Here is a 24,081-nt window from a genome sequence, read left to right as displayed (position 1 = left end):
AACAGCAAACTTTGCTGTTAAGTAGTGGTAAGTAACACATCAAGCCGGTAACATTTAGGAGGAAAGGTGCAAAAAACAGAAACACATGAATATATACATAGCCAAGAAATTATATATATGATTTACGATGTGCAGGAGACATTGAACAGAAGTAGTCAGAACATTTTTACACCAGTATTTGGAGGCACAATAGTTTAAACCAGTATTTCATAAAAAAAAAAGGGCTTCCAGCTACAGCCTGGTGGTTACCAAATTTAACTTCTGCCATGTTTGGTACACAGCTAACTTCAACATCACCTGGGACAGAAATTAAGTTGAGCACAGATTTGAAGGCAGATTCGGGTATATCACACGTGAACATATTTTCCCCTTTTTCTGGCCCTAAAGACCAGGCTGGTTTAAAAACCAACAATAAATGACACCACATCGCTCTCACACCGAACACCGACACTCTTCACCTCAATATCCAAATGCTTGTTTAGTTCCCCTGAAAAAAAACAAGAGTTCAAAACCTGGAAATTGCCACTGAAGTCACCATTTACCTTCTGGCCAGACCTCCCTACACTATGAATGTCATTCTTGACACACAGTTTGGCTGAATTTTCCAAAATTTATCTCTTCAATCTAAACAAAATCACCCTAACGTCTGAGCAGCCTACTAACTTGTGCTCCCAATCTTTTCTAAAATGAACAGACAAGACACCAATCCAGTGTTTATCCTAGTCTATTTTATTTACAATATATACAGTTCCTACAGAAAACGATTTCTCACAAAGGTTATTAAATAGCAAAAACACGGCATAGCTCAGCTCTGGGCACTGACGCCTGCAGCCAAGCACAGAGCCCGCAGGACAGGCTGGTCCAAGCTCCAGTGAGATGCCAGGACGGGATGCTGGCGTGCCAGCTCCGGAGGGGCAGCAGCTGAGGTAGATCCAGTACGCAGGAGGCACTGCACGCTCTGCGCGTCCTGCGGTACGACATCGGCCCGATCCCTCCGACGCGTCTTGCGGCAGCACAGATTTGTCCTGGTGTTGCTAAGCAAGCCTTCTTGTATAAAGGGTGGTTTTGTTGGCTGTCACTCTCTAGTCGGCAACTATGTCACTGGTGTGATTTGCTTAGATTTCAGAGAATGCTTTGGACTCCTTTAGGATAAAAGGCACTATGTAAATCTACAGGAACAATGCTTGCTGTTTTCGTAGGGAGAATTCAAATGGGCCATTAACATCACGTTGCTCTGATGCTGTGTACCACGAAATGCATCCTTATTGCTTAACGCTTATATTATCATTAACTTAATTTAATGCATTCACTGTCTATTATCCAGGTAATTCCAAAATCTGAATAAGAAATGGAAAGCATGGTAATTTTGAAGGCTGCTCTTGTAAATTTTTCAGAATGAAGTAAACTAACATACTGCACCTGAGAAAACCTCCCGTCTTCCTCTTCTCTTCATAGGTGTGTGTTTCCACATTTGAGTAACAAGTTACTTGTGCTCCAAAACAAAATTTCATAAAAAAACCCTTCAGTTATTGAAAACTGCATACAGAATGCCTTAATATATCGTCTTTTCAAAACCAGTGTGGGAACAGCACAAATACTGAAGCACGTAAAAACTAGTCATCTAAAAATCAAAAGGCACCCAAAATTTACTTTGTTAGCAATATTTTCTTCTGAAATATTGAAGTATCGTGATTTCTTAAGATATTCCCTAAAAGCTGCCAACATCCCATAAATTAATCCGAAAACTTAGTGACATTCAGATACAAGCTCAATTTTGTATCAGTCTACCATAACATTAAATTCACAAAATATTAATTAGTGCTTACTACTGCTGACCAGAGTCTCTGATTTTACAGAAATATTTTGAATACAAATCCTGACAGTTACCGAAAGCCTGGAGAGACTATCCCAAGTACTAGTAAAAACACCACTTAGACGGTGGTATAATTCTCACCAGTTCAATGCAAATACAAGTCAAAGGAAAACTTTATCCACTTAAGGCATGCCATTTAAGCACTTCCCTCTACCTGTAACCTATACACTCAGATGACAAAAAAAAGTAAACAACTAGTTTGCCTTGATGAAATAAGAGACTGTTAAAAGCACTGCAAGATATAAATTAAAAAGAAATCCAAACATACCTAAAACTTGAGCAATTAATTCATTTTAAAGCTAAAAGAATGAAATAGATCTTAATATTTTATTTAAAAATACTTGCTGGTGTTTTCAGTAATCACCAGAATCCATCTCAGAAGAAAGTATAAAAGCCATCACATGTACACAACCCCTACTACATGTTTATTGATAGGTCTGAGAAAAGGAAGCTTCTAAGCACTTTCTGTTTTGGTTATGAATACAGGGAACACATTACGGTGGGAATCTATTACTCTTATTAAGAGAGCTTACCTTTAGAGACTCCAGATTTCACTTTACACCATTTATAATATTAGACTTGAGAATCTGGACCACAAAATTTTGTACAGGCAGGCAGAGTCAAGTCTACCACAACGACTCTACTACAAGCTTTACAAACAAACTAGTAAAATAATTTTTCCATTTGTCTTATTTGTACATGGCTCCTTCCTGGAAAATCTTTTATTTGTTAAGCTCAAATGTGACTAGTTAGGAGGTAAAAAAAACCCCAAAACAAAAAAACCCCCTCCAAAACTCAAAACAATTAAACACAAAACCCCACAAATTTTCCCCAAAACAACCAACACGAGGGTTATACAATTGTCAACACTTAAGAAAAAACCCCACACCTTTAGCAAAACCTCACAAATGAAAACACTTCCCAAAACTCTATTTCCAAGGAGAGGAGAAATCTTCTTCAATGTCCATGTCATCACTCACCGAAAAAAATTTTATAGAAAATTTTATTCAACATACAACATTTTCCAGCAAAAAAAGGCAATATACAGGAAGAGTTGTTGTACACTGCGGCTACAGAAACAAAATAAAATACTGGAAAAAAATGTAAAATTAAGTGTGAATTGCTGATTCTATCTTTACTGCACTCAAAACTAGACACGCAGCTGGCATTAGCTCCAAAATAAAAGGAAGCAGTCTGGGGACTGAAATAAAACTACACACAATGAATATCAACATCAGTGAAATTCACTTGCAGACTCACCCAACAAAATTAACCTCCAAGTGTTAAATTGTACATGTTCATTCATTAAATATACAATTTCATTTTTTCTTTTTTTTTCTTTTTTTCTTTTTTTTTTCCTCCTTTTTTATACAAAGTCAACAGCTTACTAAACACTAGTGAGCATGCCCTCTGTGCTAAAAGGCTATTTCTTGTGTTTTCCCCATCTCTTCCCACGTTAACTAAATTAATGATATTTATAATCTTTTCACTTGCTTTTGCCAACTTTTGAATGTCATTCTATTTGCCAGAAGATGGCATAATAAATCACAATGGTATTTATCAATGGTTGAAAATTTAATAAAAAGACCCAAATATCTCTTTTTAGGACTTGGGGCATCCACTTGGCAAAACAGGATGCAAAGTAGTGACTAAATTAAACGAAAACTAGTTTATTAAAAAAGATTCTATGCAGCTGGAGGAGACAAAAATCCCGAATAAGTGCCAACAATGTACACAATGAAGTAGAGATTGCTATTTATTGATGATGTGAGTTTTTTGCATTTACAAATGCACAAAAATGTCATTTAAAGTATAACTGAAGGAAATAAATCTGATGTGAGTCTAAACATAAGACTTACTAGCTGCAGTGATGGTTAACACCATACCGGGAAGGGCAGCCAGCCAGCTTATGCCATCTATGAACGTACTACAGACAAATATTTTGCCAATGTCAACTGTTCTACTAAACTCTTCCCTCATTATGCTGACAATTGCCTTGCATTACGTTTACCATAAAATAACTCTCATTGGCATCCAAGCTTTATAAAAACACCTTCATTTTGCTCAAAAAGGGCAGTCAATAGATACAGAGAAGCCAAACTGAACAGCCTCAACAAAATAAAATTAACATCAGCAGCAAATCCTCTTGCTGAAGACTTCAGATATAGTGCACGTGTACCAAAGTTCTACAGTTGTTAAAAAGGTGCACACACACACTTATTTTTGTCCCTTGCCTTGACAATCTGGTTAAGTAAGTCAGTTATGGATTTTAATAGCTTTTTCAAGGTAAGTGTAGCGACTTCTCTTTGGGGCTTTATTGAAATGGTCAAGCCCTAGCCATGGCCTTGGATGAGACATGTTGCCTAGAAAAGAAAAAAGAGAAAAAAAAAATAATGAAGTTTTAAGACTAAATTGGAAAGTTTCCTTTACAAAACTACTCCTGTGTGCCCTCTTCACAGTTTGCTAGGAATCACAGGGTACAGAAGAGGACTGCAGAACAGTCCTACAGTCGACAGCCAACAGGGCAGCTTTCCTGACCACTGCTTTCCTTCCAATAACACATTTTACAGCTGTTTCTGGATCAGGTAGCTGTTTTTTTTCCTCTTCAGTCACTTACAGGAGTTTACAGCAGTGAAGAATGTGCTAAAGCAAGAAAACTACTGTTAGAATTTCTGGCCACAGGCACATCAAAGTACCAGCTTTCACCAAACTGCTGAGCCTGTTTGAAACAGGAAGGCATCATCATATAAGTATGATAACCTATAGTATTTGACATATTGTAAGTTCTCTGCTGTATTAAGTTATTCTTATCACCTGGTTTAAGTGGGAATATTTGTTAAATTCATGTAAAATGCAAATAATCAGTTAATTCAGAAATCATGTAACTGACCTCCTCTTATTTTCTGAGAAAAAAAATTTAGTCATATTTAGATTGTAAGGAAAACATACAGATTTTTTCACTCGTTCAACCCAATATGGTTTTATCTACCAGTAGTTTTCATGAAAAACCACAATCCACATACTTCTTGCAAATGGGAGAAATTCTCTTTTAAGATGTCCTCAATGCAGAGCATCAAATGTTCTTTGAAGTGAATGATAGAGGCAGAAACTAAATAGCCCCCAAGCAAGAAAAGCACACTCCTACATTCAAAGCCATCAACTTCAACCACTAAAGCATAAAACACTTGACCTTTTTGGTTGCCTGCATCTGCATTTTTGGATATATTTTCTTCAATCAAAATTATTTGTCTTTTTGTTTGACATAATGATCAATGTCAAATATAAGAGAGAACTGCCAATCTTGCTGAGGTCACTTGAACGTCTTTTAGAGAAAGAAATGAAGTTCTACACTGTTAGCACCAGCACAATCATTGCTAGAGTGCATCTTTTGTAAAAGCAGAGGGAACACTATTGACATCAGCTACATCACTCATATTAAAGAATACCAAACCATTGGTTCCATCAGTCTAGCATGTGTTAAAATTTGGTACTTGTAGAAATGCGTGAGTCCCACACCTTGAAATACTACTTATCTAAGAAGACATTTAGAGTGTCATATTATCAGCCCATAGTAGAATTTCGGGGGTGGCGGGGAAATGAATTCTATCAAAGTGTATTACATCAAAGTGGCAATTTCCTGTAAACTCAAATTAAAACCCTTTAATCTCACATTCCCTACAACTCCTGCAAACAGTTCAAGTTCTCCATTTTCCAATTTCTGCCCTGTTCTGTACTTTTGACCTAGTTACCTGGCTAGTCTTTCACGTTGTTTTGGCAATACTGGCTCTGCTTTGCTCAAAGTCCGACAGTTTGTTTCAGACTATTGCCTTCCCCTTCCCACCCCCAGAAAGATGACTCACAGAATAAAATCAGGACTCTGCCTGTTCTGAGCACACAAGAGAGAGTTTATCTGTCCATGGAGAAATGTCCACCACCGAGTTCATCACCCAGAGACCCCTCACAACTGGTGCAGAAAAAGAGGTCCCTCCAGTGACACCCTTCTCTGCTCATGGCTGACTCGTGCAGATGCAGGCATTCAAAGTTTTGGCAAGTCCCCTCATATTCACAGCTATGAGCCATAAACCTGGCTGTGTAACATACCAATGAGAGGAATTTTTGCTAGGTTCTTACAAAGTACTGAAAAATAGTACTGTGGGTTTTGAAATAAACGGACAGTTACAGGATTTCTTTACAACTGTTACATAAATCCAGAACACAGCTTGAAAAAAACAGAGAAAGTTTGGCCCTAGCACAACCTGCCAACAAATACCAGAGGTCATAATTGTCAGAAAAATAGAACTGCAGAGAGCAGGTTGTCCTCAATCTCGTTTCTACCAGACAGAGCAGCTCACAAAAAGGAACACTCAGCTAAGCTAGGAGAAAAAAAACCTGATGAATTCAAGGCTTTCAACACGGCCCTGACTGCAGATTCAAAGGTGCCACTCCCAACTGGAACTCTCAAAAGGTGACTGTGGTGGAACTCCTGAAGGATTAACCTGGTTTCTCCTATGTGTAAATTCCTCACAGAATAGAGCTTTATATATTAGTCAAGTAAACAAGATGGTAGACCATCCACAGACAAATTCAGAACAGAGCTGCATTTGTAGCTTGATGAATTATCTCTTAGGAAAAGAAAATCTAAACAGCATCCTATTCGCATATGTAATATTCTTGTTAGATTCTTTAGATTCATTGAAGATGCCAAGAACGAATAAGAATTATCTTCAATGAACATGAGAATTCAAATACCTCTTTGCAGCACACTTAAAATAAGAATCTTATACGAATGCACCTTAGTATTTTTTTAGGAATAACACAAGCACATACTCCAATAACAACGTGAGAATCAAGCGTACAACAGAGCAGATGGACAATACAGATAAGGTGCAACTGACGTTGTAACTCTCTTCTGTAAAGTATATTATACTGATATTTGACCCATTTGGTCACTCAAATGCAAACTTTTAACTCACAAGGGAACAGATTATTTAGTTATTTATATGCCTATAAAATACATATTCTCAGACTAACATATACACTTAACACTGTTAAGTGTGCACACAAGTGTATATAAATACTTGTTTAGTTACTGCATACAATGTATTTCATGTTCGAAGAACACACTCTTTCTGCATCCTCAGTTAAGGATAATGACATTATAACTACTAGAAGAGCAACTTCAGCAGGTCAAAAGAATAGTCAGGTTGTCTAACAACTCACCAGGTTGGGGCTCAAAATCTTTCAAGTTCACTTCATACTCATCTTCATTGAGATATTGGTGTCGGCCCATCATTACAATTGCAAATTTAAACTATGAAAAGGAAAAAACAAACAAACAAAACACAACTGGTAAGATACCCCATTAAAATAAAGCCTTCAAGTCTAATTTCATAGTCTAACTTGCAGCTGGTTATAAGCAGTATTCTTCAGGGATTGATAAAGGCCAATCCTGTTTAAAATCTTCATCAACAACCTGGATAATGGGATAAAATGAATGCTCAGGAAATCATGAACCTGCATCTGGAGTACTGTGTCCAGGTTCAGGCCCTCCAGGGAAAAAGAGATGGCAACAACAAACTGCAGCAAGTCCAGCAATGGTCTGAGAGACAGTTAGGGGGCTGGAGCCCATGGCATACAAGAAGCTAAGGGAAATGGGTTTGTTTAGCCCAGACAAGAAAAGGCTAACAAGGGGCATCTAGTATTCCACCAACTGAAGGGTTTTACACAGAAGCAGACTCTTCTCAAAGAGCTGCACAGCAAAAGGACAAGAGGTAAACCACCACAAGCTGCAAAATGAGAAATTCTGATTACATGCAAGGGGGGGGGGAAGTCTTCACAATGATAGTGGTAATGGTCTAAAATACAGTGTCCAGAAATGTGGCAGAATTCCCACCCTTGGGAGTTTTCAAATTGCAACTAGGTAAAACCCTGAGCAACCTGACTTAACTTTAAACTAGTTCTGCTCTGAGCAGGAACCTGAAGTGGGTGGCCTCTAGAGGTCCTGCACCATGTAAACTTTTCTAGGTTACTTTAAAGTTTTGCCAAATATCTCTTTTGATGGAGGACAGAAATACTACTCTTACACACCCTACCTGATTATTCTCAGAAAAAGCACTATTTAAGTCAAGCAACTATTCTATTGATTAAAATCTACACTTATCCCAAATCTGTGGTGTTCCAGCTTCTTAAAATAAACTCATTTAGGGTCCACAATCAGCAATAAAAACTCTCCCAACTTGACATTACCTTTTCAAATTCTTTTTCTTGTATGTCCAGCATTGTCTGAATCCGCTTCATAACCTCTCTAAAGTGTTCACCCTAATAATTACAACAAGATTTTTAATGTCAAAAAAAATCTAGGAAAAAAAAGGATGCTGTTAGTATTTCCTGCTTCAAGCTTCATTGAAATATGTTGCCTTAATCTCTCAGTTATTTACAGAATTACACAAGTATCAACATCATTCACTACCATACGGAATAAAAACATACAACAACAGTTGCTATAAATTCAGCAACTTTAAGTCTTACTGATTCATCATTATGCAAACTGTCCCATAAATCGACCAAGAACTGCTAATGACATGTGCAAGTCAGGTTAAAGTTAAGAAACAAAGTTAGAAGATTAGCAGCAAAATGGGCATTTGGAAAAAAAATTTTACATATCCTTTCTAAGCATATTACTTTTTAAAACCTCTACACCTGCGATGCTCCCCCTCAATTAGTAACTTTTTATAGTACATTTCTGCATGCTGTGTATGTAAACTGCCCCCAAAAGTGAGGGATACCATCAACTTAAAGATCAATAATATGTATCAACTGTCATAGACAGGGAAATGCAGTCAGTGCAAATGGTTTCCACCAGAAATCAACACACAGGTTTTACTCTACATTGGTCAAAAATATGGAAATATAGTAAAGTTCTATGGGATGCAGAGATGCAGACGTATTTCTCATTCCAAAACTTTTAGAAAAGTACGTGGTTTTCATACAAACTAACATACATGAACCAGAAAAAGTTTAGAAGCAAATTTCTAATTGCCCCCAGAAATATACATAGATATTAAAACAATCAGTGTGACATTCAGCTGGAGCAGCACCACATAAAAACTTAAGAATTTTAATTAAGCTTTCAAAATTAGCTTTCACTTTTGTATTAAATTCCAGCCCTAGAAGATAAAGCACATCAAATTACAGACGTTATAAAATGCAAAGTCATCTTAGAAAATGTTGAAGAAAGCTAACTTGTTTTTCGTAATCATGTGTCTCAGTAAGAAGCCAAGCAACCATGGCCTAGCCACTTTTGCCAACAAGTCTGCATCGCAATTACTTAAGTGGTATTAGAAACAGGATTCTAGTTGGTTGGTTTTTGGGGGGGGTGGGCATCTGCAGGGGTTTGGGGAAGGAGGTAGTATTGCTTTGATAGCATTTCAAGTCCTTGGCTGATGCTGAATGCCTACTTTCTAGACGTTGCACAGGCTCACTGAAACACTAAATCTGTATATGCAAAAGATAACTGAGATGCTAAATGATTTAACCATACTTTATACAGGAGCAGTATTTTCCTATATACTTTTTATATTAATTTCTTTGACAGTGCTTTAAGAAAACATCATCAATATAATCCCATGGGGAGAAAAAGAGGCATACTGTACCTGGTGTATCCTCAGCAAGAATGGAATTCCAAATGTCCCAAAAACCTCTTTGTGGAAATGTGCCACTGTGATTAGCATCTCGTTTTCTTTATCTATATCTACCTGGTCCAGAGGAATTTCCTAGATCCAGACATAAAATTATGACTGCAATCAGCTAAAACTTCCCAAAAAAGTAACTTATTAAGTAACTAAAAGCATAATTGATGTACTGTTACTGATGTAAAACAGATCTATTTAAAAACAATTAAAACCACCATGCTGTTTGACGGAGTCTCTTTACAAGAGTCGCTCATCCCTGGCATGACAGCATTTCAGCTTCCCCTACTCAGTAAATACTCTCCCAGCTTCCTCAAATGGCTTTTTGGACATGAAATCTTCTATCAGCTGTAGTAGTAGCTGATAGCAGTATCACAGACCTCTTGTCATCTCCTTATTATAGTTTACATTGGAAACTTTCTTTTTTTAAATTTCTGATCTTTGAGGCAAGTTACCAGATTTGAATGATGGAATGTTTAGAAAAAAAGCACCTAAGTATCAAAATTTGGCTCAAGAAGCTCAAACTTAACAGGAAAGGAAAGAAAGTCTTCTAGAATACTTAAGTTTAGAGTATGAAAGTGGGTTCAAAGAATAAACATTTATATCACAAGTCCTCAAACCAACCTTGGAATTATTGCTAAGGCAGCAAACGTCCTATGGACAAGCCCTTGCCAAGTCTTCCTGTATTGTTACAATAAACATACATAAAAAATTAAGGAATGATATCATTATAGGTAAGCAGATGGAACAAAGGAAAAATTTTAGAAGTATTATCTTTAAAAATACATATATATTATCATGTAATCTAGCTTGCCGCAAAGATCAGAGTATTTGAAAATCGGAATCCAGAAAAGGAGAATTACCACTGGAGAGTTTCTTCTCTCAAAGTCAAGTTTTTAAAGTTTCTTTAAGAAAGTAATATTTACCTCTATTCGAAACGTTCGACTTGTTGCAGGTGACAAACACTCTAACAGCTCATCTTCCTGATGGACACCAATTATTTTGTAACTTACAATTTCTAGCAGCCTTAAAAATAAACAAACAGGAAAAGCATAAAAAAAAACTTAAACAAAAAAAAAATTTAAAAAAATCAATGCAACATTTCTTTCTCTAACTTTGAGAAGGATTAGTGTAGTCAGGATGTAAACAGATGCTACTACTGTATTTGTAAAACTTTAAATTCAGTCTTTACTAAAAATTAAGCTGTAAAGTTACAAGAGGTTAAACCACTTCTGGCTCATGGCAAAAAAAGCCAGTATGTGCAATTACAAGATGAAGGTTTTTAATTTAGATTGTTTCTTAAACTCTCTTTAGATGACCTCACTTTTCTTAACTCCTGAGAAGTGAACAGCATGAAATGCTTAAATTTGAAACAATTATTAAATTGTGAGTTAACAAATGCAATTCATGAAACTTACACATCTCAAGGATGTAACTTTATGAAATACAAAACAAATAATTATATAAAATTTATATTCATAGTTAATAAGAACTCTCTTAACAATGCGACTCTGGAAGCTTTTTACTTCTAACATAGTCTCAGACTTCATTGGATAATAATGGTTTCCACAGTATTTTAAATTCTATGGATGCTTTTCTGCATAAAATTCACATGGTCATATAAAAGAAATCAAAATCTTCCAGCTTTACCTTAATTTCCCTGAACCTTTTTCAGAGAGTTCTACAACTTTTTTACATTCTTCTAACAGGTCTCGCACACACCCATGCTTATCTGGATATACTGTTATTTCCTATGGAATTTGAAACAGAAAAATTGTTAGAAAACCTGAAAATGTAAACAACCATATTAAAGCACAGAATACACTGGATTCTTCTCTTCATCAAAATTTCATTTTTAAAAGATAACAATTACTAAAGTGAACCTATGTTATCTTCAAAATTTTTGTAAGAACTGAAACAATTCTTTTAATTTTTTGGTGGTTTGGGTTTTATTGTTGTTGTTGATTGGTTGGGTTTTTACATAAGATACCACTTTGTTCTAATTTTGTGTTATTGAGGGACAACAGTGTGAACCATCATCACAGCCATACCAGCTTTGACATAGAAATGATAGCAAGTGTGTAACAGCCAGCTTCACTCACCTCTTCCCTAAACTGGCTATTTAGCCATATGCATTTAAAACTTCTTCTGTTTTCAAAATCAGTTATTTTCATTTTGAGCTTAAGAAAGAAAAGAAAAACACTTTAGGCATACTTTGTATGGGGCAGAATTATTTTTTTAAAATTTGCACCAATAAAAACAGAAGACTCTTACCTGTTGATAGTAAAGTTTTTTAGGTTGCCTAGGCTTGAAGAACTGCAGAAGATCTCTTAAAGTACCTTCATAATTATGTCTAAGAGGATTACCAGGGCCATCCCTATAACTACAGAAGGAAAAAGAAAAACATAAGTATCTCTTTACAATCCATCACTGCTCAGTAAATTGAAGTACCAAGTACATTTTTATTCCTGGCTTCCAGTTTTACATAATTGCTAGCACAGCCTAAGCGGCATTATATTCAGTGCTTTAGAGATTTTTAAAGACAGGTGAGTGTATGGGACAGAAATACCATTCATTCACTATGCGTGTTCACTCTCTTAAATGTTTACAAGCTCACCTTTAATGCTGCAGGGTGGCAGACCTATATTCCTCTGAAACTATCAGTATAGCAGCACATGCTTTGGATTGTGAAAGGTTAATTTGTGGAGCCATATGACACAGCAAATTCCAGAGTCACCACAGCACTGTAAACTATAAAGAGCTACTCAAATTACGAGTGTCTCATTGATGATGAAGGGAGATACCTACAGGTTAATAAAGAGCAACCTACATTTACATGAATACAAAAAGATGGTGTAATTTGTGTGTGTGCATTATTCCTACATATAACTAATATGCTGTTTTCTGCTATAGTTTTATACAGATTCAAATCCAGTTTTACACAACTGTGCCCGAGAACAGCACTTTAACCAGAAATGTCCCTTTTAGCAGCTGTGAATGTTAGATCATCGTCATCTTCATTAAACCTCATTTGCAGACTTTGGGGGAGGTGGGGGAAAATCAGTGAAGTAACTCCTGCATTTAAACCTGTAAAAATCAGCAAAAATCCTGCTTTTATGTGCACTTGTTTCTGCTCTCCTCCATTCCAGAACTCTGCATTCACTTTAACAGCACTTGCATTAGCTTAATAATTTGTCCCATACAGTAAGGCTTTGAATTAATGATTTTGGAAATTTAAACAATGATCCTTTAAAAATGCATCTTTTTTCAATGACGCTTACTAGAACTCTTCCAAAATGTGCAATTCTTTGAGGCTCTAGAGCCAGCTGTTGCAATACTTAAAACTGTCTATGCAACTTGCTGTGCATGCCAGAATGCTAACATCTTACCGGTAAAGAATTAGTTAACAACCTGGAAAAAGCCACCAAGTAACTGCTACCTATCTATACTTAGACTAAGTATTTGGGCTAAGTATTTTAAAGAATAGTTTAGACACAGAACACTAAGGATATTCATCTTACCCTTGGGACTTGAAAAACTGTAATAGCATTGGATCCGTATTAAGTCTTTGCGCAACTGTCTTTGCAACCTGCAAATAAATTTTTTTTGTAAGTTCTGAATTATTTCAGACAATTATGACATTGCTCTACAACCATACAGTCATTCATTACACATCAAGAACATTATGCTACTGAAATTGAGAGACGCACTATGCCTACTTCTAAGGCAAAATAAACTAGCATCTTTAGCTTATGAACAGTTGATAAAGAATAAGCTATACAAGGAAAAAAAAAAAAAAAAGAGGAGACTGTCTGTTTTATTACAATGAATCACTGTCACCAAAAGGCCACAAAATCCACAATAGCTCTACTCCTCTTTTGGTTTTGTTTTGTTTTGGGGTGGGGTTTTTTTGTTTGCTTTTTTGTTTGTTTTTGTTTGGGGGGGGTGGTGTTTTTTGTTTTGTTTGTTTTGTTTTTCATTATAGTATTAGTGGAGAAATAAGTAAGACTTGCTCTTTGAAAATTCCCACTGTTCTTTAATTTACTCCAAGGAAGTTAGTTTGCTGGGTAATATCACCACATTATTCCCATCAGTATATTTCATGTCACTGCCTCACAAAAACCATGGGGATTCCCTGTATATTTTTCCCTCACCAAAAAAAAAAAGCCCCTATAAAAACTTACATTCCAAGTAAAAATGAAATAAAAGAGAGTTGCTGAAAAACAGACAATGAGAACAGGATAGCAAAAGTCATCCATGACTTCCCCTGCGTATGCAGGTGCTCAAAGTTCCTGCCTTTGGTGACAGAAAATAAACTGTCTGGGTTTTCTGACAAAAGCAACTGCAGGAGAACTGTAGGGAGGCAAAACTACTCAGGCTCTTAATAGATCACACCAACTTTTTTTTTTTTTTTTTTAAAGTTTCACTGTCCAGTTTTCCTCTTCTAGACACCCCCAGCTACCCTTTATGAACACAACAGGTTTGATCTGTTAGTGCCACTGAGCATTAAACAGCATTGTTTGAAGAAAGCAATAAAGTTTGGTCTACAAAATGAATATTGTTGGTGATATTACAAGCAGAAAATAGGTATCACTAGATTCCCAAGGTATTTTCCTTTTAACAGCTAAATAAGTTGAGCAAGTTTTACGTGTCACTTAGAAAGCAAACGCATAATTTCATTAGAATATAATTTCCCTGACTGAGCAGAATGGCATATCAAGAAAGAATCCTATTGTCAAATAACTCATTATTAATAAAACTGGGTTTTTTAAGAGTATTTTCTTCTCACAAGCATTAGTGGCTTCCTTAAATTTTTCATTACCACAATGCAAGAAGTGTGCAAGAACAGATCTACTCTTTTCTAAAAGTACATATAACACACTTGTGAACTAGCACAGCAGTTACTTTCAGAACAAGGAAACAAAAGCAGAGAAACAAACAGGACACATACCTGAAAGTAATTCATCCTATTGGATAAAGTAACAACAAAGCCTGGGTCGTTGGGGATGGTTTTATCACAGAAAATGACATCCACACGATGATAGAGGTCTCGGAAGTATTCTTTAGCTGTTGGTAGCTCGCTGTTATCATTTTCTGGGTCATCCCTACAAGAGCAAACAAATGATAATACCATTACGTATCACATTGTTACACAGACAAGCAGTTAGGGCTTTTGAAAACATGTTCTACAGTAAGTCAGCAACAGTTGAGAGATACAGAAATAAAGTTTAGAAACCTTTTTAAAGATCCACCACTCATACACAGTAGAACTAATACAGTCAGTAGTGACCCACACCTCAGAGTATTTCTGTGCAGTACAAGGGCAAACGCACTCGCACGCTGTGCTCACTCATTTGGCAATCTGGCAATACTCTGAATCCAGTCGTTTCGCAGCAGCATTCTACCAGTAGTCGTCCCTCCCTCCCACCCTGGCACATTATTGTGCGTCTGTACTAACACTGCCACAGCTTTCCATATAGTCCCGTATTAACGGCTTTGCACAGAGGCCAGATGTACAATAGCAATCCTTGAACCACAGAAGCAAAACAGTCGGCACAGACGCTGGTTTGGGTCACTACTGACTGGTACCCCTATCTTCTCAGCGGAGAAATAGCACCAGGGTACAAGCTGTGCACTTACCCAGGAGTCAGCAGCCAGCCAAAGGTGCATAACACCAACTGGGTCAACAGGGAATGCGAGTTCCAAGGCATGACATGAGAAATACATTCATCTCACATAATCTGGGGTAAGAGTGCTGAAGATAGACTAGCTGGCTTCCACCCACTGTCAGCCCATGGAGAGAAACAGAGCAACACAGTTGGGTGTGACCATCAGGAGTGAGAGCATAGAAATGCTGATTTATAGCCCTGACAAACTTAAGAAAGATCCCTTTAACGGATACAAGATGCAGGAGTTCTCCTGCCTTGGAGAAAACTCCAGTTGAAGCACCAGTACACCTCTGAGTCGCATATGGTCAGGCAAATTGGGAGCACCTCATCACCGTAGACCAATAAGGAACTTACTGTGAGCATGAGTAAAAGGAAAAAAAAGGGAAAGCAGTTTAGTTTAGTTCTAGGCTGAAAGGAGCTCCAAGCCAAGAGCCTTGTACAGTGGTAATGGTACTGAGCCCGAGATCTGAAATGTTGGTAGGCTCTTCAGTGTCTAAGTTACAGTGGCTCCAAGTAAAAAGGTGCAGAACTCACGTGCATTGCTGAACCACACTCTTCGGTAATATTAAGACCTATTTCAGGTTATTAGTTTGCTAAACTAGGATGAAACCTTCTTTTCCTTAAATAATGTGGCATGTGATAATTAAAATACTACCAATATTTTTTCATTTCCCCTTTGAATAAACAAATGAGAACATGTCTACTGTTGGAAAATTGTACTTTGCTCTTGTTAGAAATGCTAAGTTAAGGGAAGTTCTATTTGCAAAGTGAACCAGGTGATTTAATTGCAATGATAAGCTGGCCCCTTAAGATACATACTTCTGAAACACTATGATGTCACCATCCATGAGTTCATCAAGAGCTTTATCAAGAGATACATCATAGTCTTGAATCCTTTCTGTTAAATTGGGTTTAACTTCCTGCAATAAAGAACAAAAATTGTTGATCACAGAATCAGCAAAAGACAAAAATAAACATCACAATAGTGAAGACATAATCAGATAAGGTAACCTGAATCTTCTTTCAACTGAAACTAGTGGATTGAGACATATATATGCAAATTAAATGTAATTTTAGCTAAGGTCCAGATACATCTAATTGCTATTGATAAAGCTGCCTGTTCATTTTTACCTTTGCAGTCTCACTCAAGTTACCTTAATTTTCAAAAGTATTTTACCATTCAGCATTATCTTGTTTGCACTGAAAATGTTCCAAAATTCAGAGATTAATTTTCTACTGATGCAGCTTCCAGGAAGCTTGGAGAACACTGATTATGCTCACTTATTTTAAAAGTGCAGAACTTCTGTAGAGCAATTCACTTGTCTTTAAAAAGAAAAAAAAAAAACCCCCAACATATTGAAAATGCATATATTATAAAATATCTATATCCGTATTATGTATTTATACCTGTAGGTTGACCTCTTGGGATAAAAAGACCTGTCTAAACAAACCAGAATCAAACTGCAACCCTGACTTGCACAGAGTAGGAGTACCTGACAGTTCTGCTTTTTAGGATGGAAGTGTGCGTGCTCCCCTAGAACCACCAGAGAGAGCAGCACAACTACTAACAAAAATTGCAATAAAAAAAAAAAAAAAAGAAAAAAATTCCTCATTCTTACTATAGCAAGGACTTTGCCTTGGCAAGATCTGCATCTTCAGCACTCAATAAACACAGCAGTTATAAAGATTTACTGTTTCTGTATTTGGGCAGAAACATGTTAGCAGACTGGAGTATTTTGTTTGCTGACTTCTAACTTAGGGAAGGAAGGAAGAAGATGAAACATTTTCTCAACTCCGCTAAGGGGGGTACTGAAAATACAATGACCAATCATGTTAGCAGCATTAGCTCCTCTAACACTGCGACTCAGAGGATATGCACAGATTTAGCACAGCAACGCTGCTCATGTAGGATTTCCTATAGAGATTTTTTATTTTTAAAGCCTCACACCTTTAGCTCTTTAATTTTAAATCTGTTTTGAAGTTAAATATCTGCTGCTACTCTCTTGCAGCACTGTAGACTTCAAAGCTACAGGTTACAGAGTGCTTATGATTTAGAAATTACAATTGTTATGAGCAACCTTTTCTTAACTGAATAAAGATTCTTTTCCTCTAATTATAGCATGTAAAAGACAAAAATGTTACAAAAATTCTATCAATCCAAACCTCATAGAGGATAAGGTTAGTTTCTTGTGGAAATCCTGCTCTCTCACACATAACTGGAAGCAAGTCACCTATTGGAAAAGGAAAGGAATGTGAAATGCGTTGCACTTTAACTGCTAGTGAGACCTCCTGCAAAAAGGAAATAACCTATTTTTCTACCCTGGATAAATAGTTTTTAAATGCCTAAGAAAGAGAGCCTTCCAAATTAAAGCTTCCTTTATTGACATTCAACCCAGTGACAGACTTTAAGGTTTCCTTCCACTTCATCTGAACAACAACAAAATTATGTGCAAGGCCACCCAAGATCAGAGGATGAAGTAACACTGTTCCTTCTCCAGAGAAAAATTTTAATCTCTTTAAAAGAAAAAAGGAAATTAAGACAGCTAAAATACAGAATTAGAAAGCATGTACATAAGTCAACAAATTGAGACATTCAAAATGACAAATTGAAATATTTTTACTCAGTGGACATTTGCTGAATTCTTTAAATGGGCCCATATGAAAACCAAGGCTTATGCCCAATTCAGTCTGAGCAGCTGCTCCTATGCTACCATAGTGAAAAGTTATAGAAGAGTTATTTTAAAAGCTATTGCAGAAATACATTTCACAAAAAAACCCTTGAAATAGAAGGAAAAAAACAAACTGGAGAGCAGTATCAAATCACAAAGCTTTATAGCAAGTCTGAAACAGCTGTTTATGTTCAGCAACACCTGGCGAATACAGCAAACCTGTAACAAAAAATTAACTGACAGCCAACGGTGTATTAAGGCAACACTCTCAGCGTTGCAGAAAGTTTCACTGACACAACACGAGGAAGAAAACTATCAGGTGCTGGGAGAAATCAGAATTTCTTTCTGTGGCCTGCCTTTTATTTCAGTGATAAAACTAATATTAAAAGAAAAAAAGATATACAATCTATTGTCTTTTAAGTTTCAATTATAATAATGAAATTGAATTTCAGAACTCACGTATTTTACAGGATATAGGTGTGTAGATATGTCCACAATAATTCAAACTTCGAGTCTTCGGATCATACATCTTCAGAAACAACATTACATCATCTACAAATTAAGAAACAAGATTTAATTTTAAGTAAGGCTTATTTGAGTATGTCGGGGTGGCAGGGGGGAGATCACCTAGATGTTTTTCTTTAAATAGTAACAAAGATGTGTCTTTGGTTTATTAATTTGATTAATGCCCTTAAAATATTCTTAAATGGTGAATTTTTATAGATCAACTATATATATGTATATATATATATTTGTTCAGTGATTCTAAAAACATGAAAAATGTGAAATGTTTTACACTTGGAGAGAAATGAGGGCAAAAACTGCATGAGAAGAAACTAAATTCAGCACTGTCATTTAATGGGTACATCAGTGTCATCATTGAAAAAAGGAGCGCACAATGTTTTCTGAAATATACCCAAAATAAAGTATTTTTTATCTACTCAAGTTTTAGCATATATGCTTACGATCTTTATCAAACTTGGGTAATGTTGCTCCAGTAGCAGCCATCTCTGGATCTACTGTTTCCAAAAATATTGTCCATGGATTTTCATTGTCACTGAGCTCAATCATCTATGTAGAAAGATGTGGAAGAAGAAAAAAAGTCTCTGGAGAATATAATATAACCTGATACCTGCATTTTCGTCAGATACAAGAACTTTATGACATTCTATGAGTGGGAGAATGATGGTTTTGGTTTTTTTTTAGTTGCGTTAATGACAGGAAGTTTATGAAGTTTATTAAGAGAAACAATGACAGATACAAAAACACCAAAAAAGTTTTAATGAAGCACAAATGATAGCTTTTATTTAAAATGGACCTATTTCTGTTTAATTTTAAAAATATACCTACAGCTTGCTTTATTATGGCAAGAAAATTACTTCACTTTAGAAGTAACAGGACAGTGAAACCAGTCACTGTTTTCTGTGGTATTTAGACACAATGTTTTACATTTTAAGCAACACATTTCATTAAATCCAGAGTTTTTGCCCAAATAATGGAGGACTCAAAAAGACATTTCTGTTTGAAATATACCATAAAAATCATGATCATGCTTTTTTTCATGGAAATAAAAACGTGCACCACACTCCTCCCTCCTATCCAAATCAATCCACTAAATCTCAAGTTCTCTCAAGTATCAAACTTTACCAGATACAGGTTAGATTAAAACCTTGAAAAATCTGATGTCCCAAACTTACAGATTCTTAAGGAGAACTAAAAATCATGGGTGATGTACAGAAATAATGTCCTCTATCGAATATTTACCGTTTTATTGCCATCTGCTTCATTATCTAACATTGCAGGTCTTTTTGTTCCATTACTTCTAGCTTGCATTGGCCATAATCTGATTTGATCCTGGGGAAATCCCTACAATAAACAAAAATTGTGACAGGAAACAAAAAAAAAAGGCTAAGATACTTTTATTAAGCCCAAATAGATCTTCTGTTTTAAAAGGTCTGAATTATGACTGCTGCCATTACCAGGAGAAGATAAAGACTATGAAGCAACCGTAATGTAATACAATAAATACATATAGACATTCAGCTAGAGAAAACTTACCATCGTTTGAGAGAGATTTTGAACAAATTCTGTAAGAGTGGAGTTTTTTAGTACTTTGAAAACAGTGTATTTCACTTTTTCTTCATCATACATATCATTGCCTTGGTGACCACAGAACTGATCCTCTGCCACTATCTGAAAAGTCACATTTAAAGGTTACTATTCATATTAACTCAGCTGCACAATGTAATACCTTTTTATGGTGCTTAACTATGCAACAACACTGGCTCTCTGGATAGTGGCACACTGCTAACACTATTCGCGTTCTCACGAAGAAAATTCACAAGTATACAGATTATAATGAAATTAAAAAATGGTGATTGATAGTCAAGTCAGTGTAAGTAATTAAAACACACTAATTCTTACAAATCCCAAACAATTAAAAACCAGTTGCACTTAGATCCCAATCTTGGAAACATGTGCTCTAACAATCTTGGCACTTAAAAAAAGGCTACATAATTATTTTACTGGTGTAACGCAAGGAGGCTGGCCTAAAATGTTTCCTGTGATCTCCCACAGCTCCCATGCATTCTTTGTTAACAGAAAGACAAACAGTGCAACTCTGCCAGTCCCTCCACTGAAAACAGCTCTAGTGTAAATGCAGTGTAGAATAAGCTAGACTTCACCAACATCTCTACTTATGAGCACCAGAAAGAAGATGCAAGGAAACATGGAGGCAAATGGAAAACGGGTTCTATTTTCTTGTGCCAGATGGGCTCTGGAAAGAGCCATAAACAGGGTTCCTTAAGGCAATTTGTAACAATCTAGTCCATCTGGCTTTTCCAAAAAGATAATTGCAAATATAAGCACTCTCTCCTTCTGCTTCTACTTGATGAGCTTCATTTGGCAGTAGTCCAGGCTTGCAGCCTATGGCTAGATACATTCTAATTTTAGAAAATAATTCCTGAAGGAGATGAAAGTGCAGTGGCAAGGCAGCCATTCAAAATAACCTGGTCCTTTTCCTTTCACCTGAACTTACTATTTCTACTTGCAAGCATGTAACTTCTAGAGAAAACAGAAATGTCTATAAAATACAGTACTGTTTGTTTCATTAGGATTCGTTGCGTATGTAAATATACTTACAAGCACTAAAATAATAATTTCACTTCAAACCACTACTTCCAAACACAAATTTAAAAAAAAAAGAAAATCAAGAGTTGTCTTGGGTGGCTCAACACTCTGAATTTTAATGGTAAGGCAGTTGCAACTTGATCTGTTTCAAAAGCTGACCTGCACTTGCATATAGAGGTGAGCTTCCTGCCTCTCCTTCCTCTTCTGAGCTTCTATCCTTTTCTCTTCTTGTAGCCTTTCTACAAGTTGTTGAGGAATATCATGGTCTGTGACAGGCTGCAAAACTTCACCTACAAAGCAGATTTTGTGATGTCATTTCAAGACTTACATCAAACAGGGTTTTCTTCATACACACTTGACTTTCCTCTGATTTGAAGTCAAAACTGGCTTTTTTCATCTTTTAATTAAAAACATGGTTTGATATCATCATGTTCTGGCAAAAGTAGCATTTCCTATCCCAAGCCAAAACGCACTACTTCCATGAAATATGTATCATAGACTTCTGAATTAAATATTAAATTCATTTCAGGATTAAAAAAAATATTTGCCAACACTCAATTTTGGTTTTAGTACACATATACCTACATATTCATAATAAATTGGATTTAGTTTCCATCACTGAAGTTAGTTCACTAATTCTTCCATCCTATAAAACAATCAAGGCTGAAGCACTTTGCAGATACACAGTCTTGCCTTACTGTGCTAGGACAAGACGACACTAGATTAGCACATACTTTACAAAAGTGAGAGAAAGACTGGTTGATCCCATGGAATCTATAAATTCCAACTATTAACTAACAAAGTCCCTTTGTATAGGAAGACCATCAACAATTCAGAAGTAAAATATAGCCCTAAATCCCTGTATGTAAATCTAACTTGTAACACAAGCAGAGTATACATACTTAATTTTGATTCCCTGATGTAAACCAACATGTACGCGTTCGTACAGTGCCGTACAGATAAGTCATCGTCATGACCTCCATAGTTGTGTTCAATCGCTTCTTCCTTTGTACATCTTGATACAACATCGTCATCAAATTTACACCACTAGGGAGAAAATTTTATATAAATATAATTTTACACACAAAAACATATTCTTGAATGATAAATTAATCCTATTTCTGGCATGCCTTTCAGCTCTTTGAAGTTACTAAAATTGCTCTTCAAGCAGCATCAGTTTAAAAAAAAAAAAATCTAGTTCGGTATAATTTGTGCTACCTGCTACTTGCACTCAGCCTAAGGAAGGCCATAAATACCAAACCTTTATTGAAATATTTGAACATTTTACACTGAATATCAGAAGCCCAGCAATTATTCAAAGAACTTTTTCTTAAGACCGTTACTCAAATATCTATTTGATATGAATCAGAAAATTGACCTTATTTGTTGAAAAATAAAATAAAAAGCAGTGATGCACAAGATATCTAGTAATTATTTGTACATTTAAAGTAATTTACAGCAAATTTTAAACTAAAACAATAAAGCCAAGTAAGAATGAAAGACAAATAGCAACAAATTCACAGCAAAATCTGACTTCTACTTTTACTGTGAACAGTCATGTACACACAAAACCAGTCAACTCCAGGGAAGAGGCACCTGACCTATAAACGTCTGATCCAATCAAGTCACCTAAACCTGTAACAGTGGGACATGCAAAGATATTGAACTTCTGAGTCACCGAAACATTTGAAATGTTCGTATTTGCTTCAGCATAAAGTCAGCCTAAAAAAAATGCTGGATAAAATCTGATTGCAGTAGAACTTCAACACGTATGCACACACAATTGAAGGGATTCCCTTAGTTCAAAGTCTTTTGCCAAAAGCCAATAGAAAGGATGAAGCTTCTCCTCTTAAGGCAGCAAGTGATTCTCTAATGCCTCCAAATGCAGGCTCCTCCCTAAAGAGCAAAAACTAGATGCGAGGACTGATGGTTTTTCTTTTTGTAAATACAAAGTAAGTTTCCCAAATACATTGGAATCAGTGTCAAATGAAAGAATATCAAGCTAAGAACTACATGGAGAAGTCAAATCCTTGTGTGATGAAGTAAGTGTGCCAGCAAGTTCTTCTATTAGGGAAGAAAAATTCCAAAGATTTGCCCATTATGAAAAGTGCAAGTATATATTTGCAAAACACAAATATGTTCAGGTGCTTTGCAATACTCACTTTGCCATCCCCCTTTGGATTTAAGTAAACAACGTAATGTCCGCCATGGTTATCTCCACTGTGTACTAGAACTGCATGAAGAATGTAATTCGCAGGATCTTTAGGATCTGTTTTTTGTAAAAATTCATCTAGTGGCAACTGTTCAGGAAACTCAAACCTAGTTTTGAAAAGAATTAAGACAGTTATATTTGTAATTAAGACAGACACATGCTATTATGCAAGACATCAGTGCTTACTCAAGCAAGTTACAAAAATTCAACAAATTACTGTTACAATGCCATTTCTATCCAGAATATACTGCATACAGTGGCAGATTTTATACTGTTTTAATATGGAATAAAAATAATCTTCATAAGCACCTCTGAGAAAGTATGTACTCAGTAACAAGGATAAGAGCACTTCAACTGAAATAGTGCTGGTTTGGATTCACTGTGTCAAGGGAAAAGCTCAAAACCTGTTATTTTCTAGTACGCAAATACAGCTTTTCTAGCACAGGTACCACTGGACTGGAACATTATTTTGAAATGTCTTTCAGCTGCTGCAGTCTCACCTTCTTGGTGAGACTGAAATTGTTGCAATACAGGTTTAGTTTACAACCAACAACATATCTCCTTGAGAAATTATCAGCCTCTTGTTACAGTGAGTGGGCATGGAAATAGATGGAGGGAAAGCAGAGGACTACTTATTCTTCCTACTTACTCCTGTGGCAGTCTGTAGGAACGTACCAACTTTCCACACGTGGCACAAAGAATGTTCCACAAAGTGTTAAAAGATGCATTCACTTGTTTCATATTCAAAACAACAGCTACAAATGACTGAGTATTCAATTTGTCATTCAGAACCTTAACATTCAATCAGTCCACCTTTTGGGGACCTCCAACACGTGTGTGA

The 24,081-nt window shown here is 36.1% G+C and overlaps 1 protein-coding gene across 1 annotated transcript in view; it reads right to left on the bottom strand.

Moving 5' to 3' along the window:
- Positions 1 to 2,858: 2,858 nt before the first annotated feature.
- USP7 (ubiquitin specific peptidase 7) overlaps positions 2,859 to 24,081 on the bottom strand; it is a 75,729-nt gene continuing 54,506 nt past the window's right edge. The window contains exons 13-31 of the mRNA XM_052772310.1: positions 23,191 to 23,347; positions 21,931 to 22,075; positions 21,188 to 21,318; positions 19,958 to 20,092; positions 19,664 to 19,765; positions 18,865 to 18,970; positions 18,359 to 18,451; positions 17,394 to 17,461; positions 16,050 to 16,150; positions 14,513 to 14,666; positions 13,083 to 13,150; positions 11,836 to 11,944; positions 11,664 to 11,741; positions 11,212 to 11,312; positions 10,488 to 10,587; positions 9,526 to 9,645; positions 8,120 to 8,191; positions 7,094 to 7,184; positions 2,859 to 4,236 (exon numbers count right to left, since the gene is read on the bottom strand). Of these exons, the coding sequence (XP_052628270.1) occupies positions 4,130 to 4,236; positions 7,094 to 7,184; positions 8,120 to 8,191; positions 9,526 to 9,645; positions 10,488 to 10,587; positions 11,212 to 11,312; positions 11,664 to 11,741; positions 11,836 to 11,944; positions 13,083 to 13,150; positions 14,513 to 14,666; positions 16,050 to 16,150; positions 17,394 to 17,461; positions 18,359 to 18,451; positions 18,865 to 18,970; positions 19,664 to 19,765; positions 19,958 to 20,092; positions 21,188 to 21,318; positions 21,931 to 22,075; positions 23,191 to 23,347 (2,038 nt within the window). The 3' untranslated portion in view covers positions 2,859 to 4,129. The remainder of the gene's footprint in view (positions 4,237 to 7,093; positions 7,185 to 8,119; positions 8,192 to 9,525; positions 9,646 to 10,487; positions 10,588 to 11,211; positions 11,313 to 11,663; positions 11,742 to 11,835; positions 11,945 to 13,082; positions 13,151 to 14,512; positions 14,667 to 16,049; positions 16,151 to 17,393; positions 17,462 to 18,358; positions 18,452 to 18,864; positions 18,971 to 19,663; positions 19,766 to 19,957; positions 20,093 to 21,187; positions 21,319 to 21,930; positions 22,076 to 23,190; positions 23,348 to 24,081) is intronic.

Source organism: Harpia harpyja, chromosome 21 (assembly GCF_026419915.1).
Source record: "Harpia harpyja isolate bHarHar1 chromosome 21, bHarHar1 primary haplotype, whole genome shotgun sequence".
Lineage (NCBI taxonomy): Eukaryota > Metazoa > Chordata > Aves > Accipitriformes > Accipitridae > Harpia > Harpia harpyja.
The sequence above is the reverse complement of the archived record's forward strand: the minus strand, read 5'-3'. Positions and strand labels throughout refer to the sequence as shown.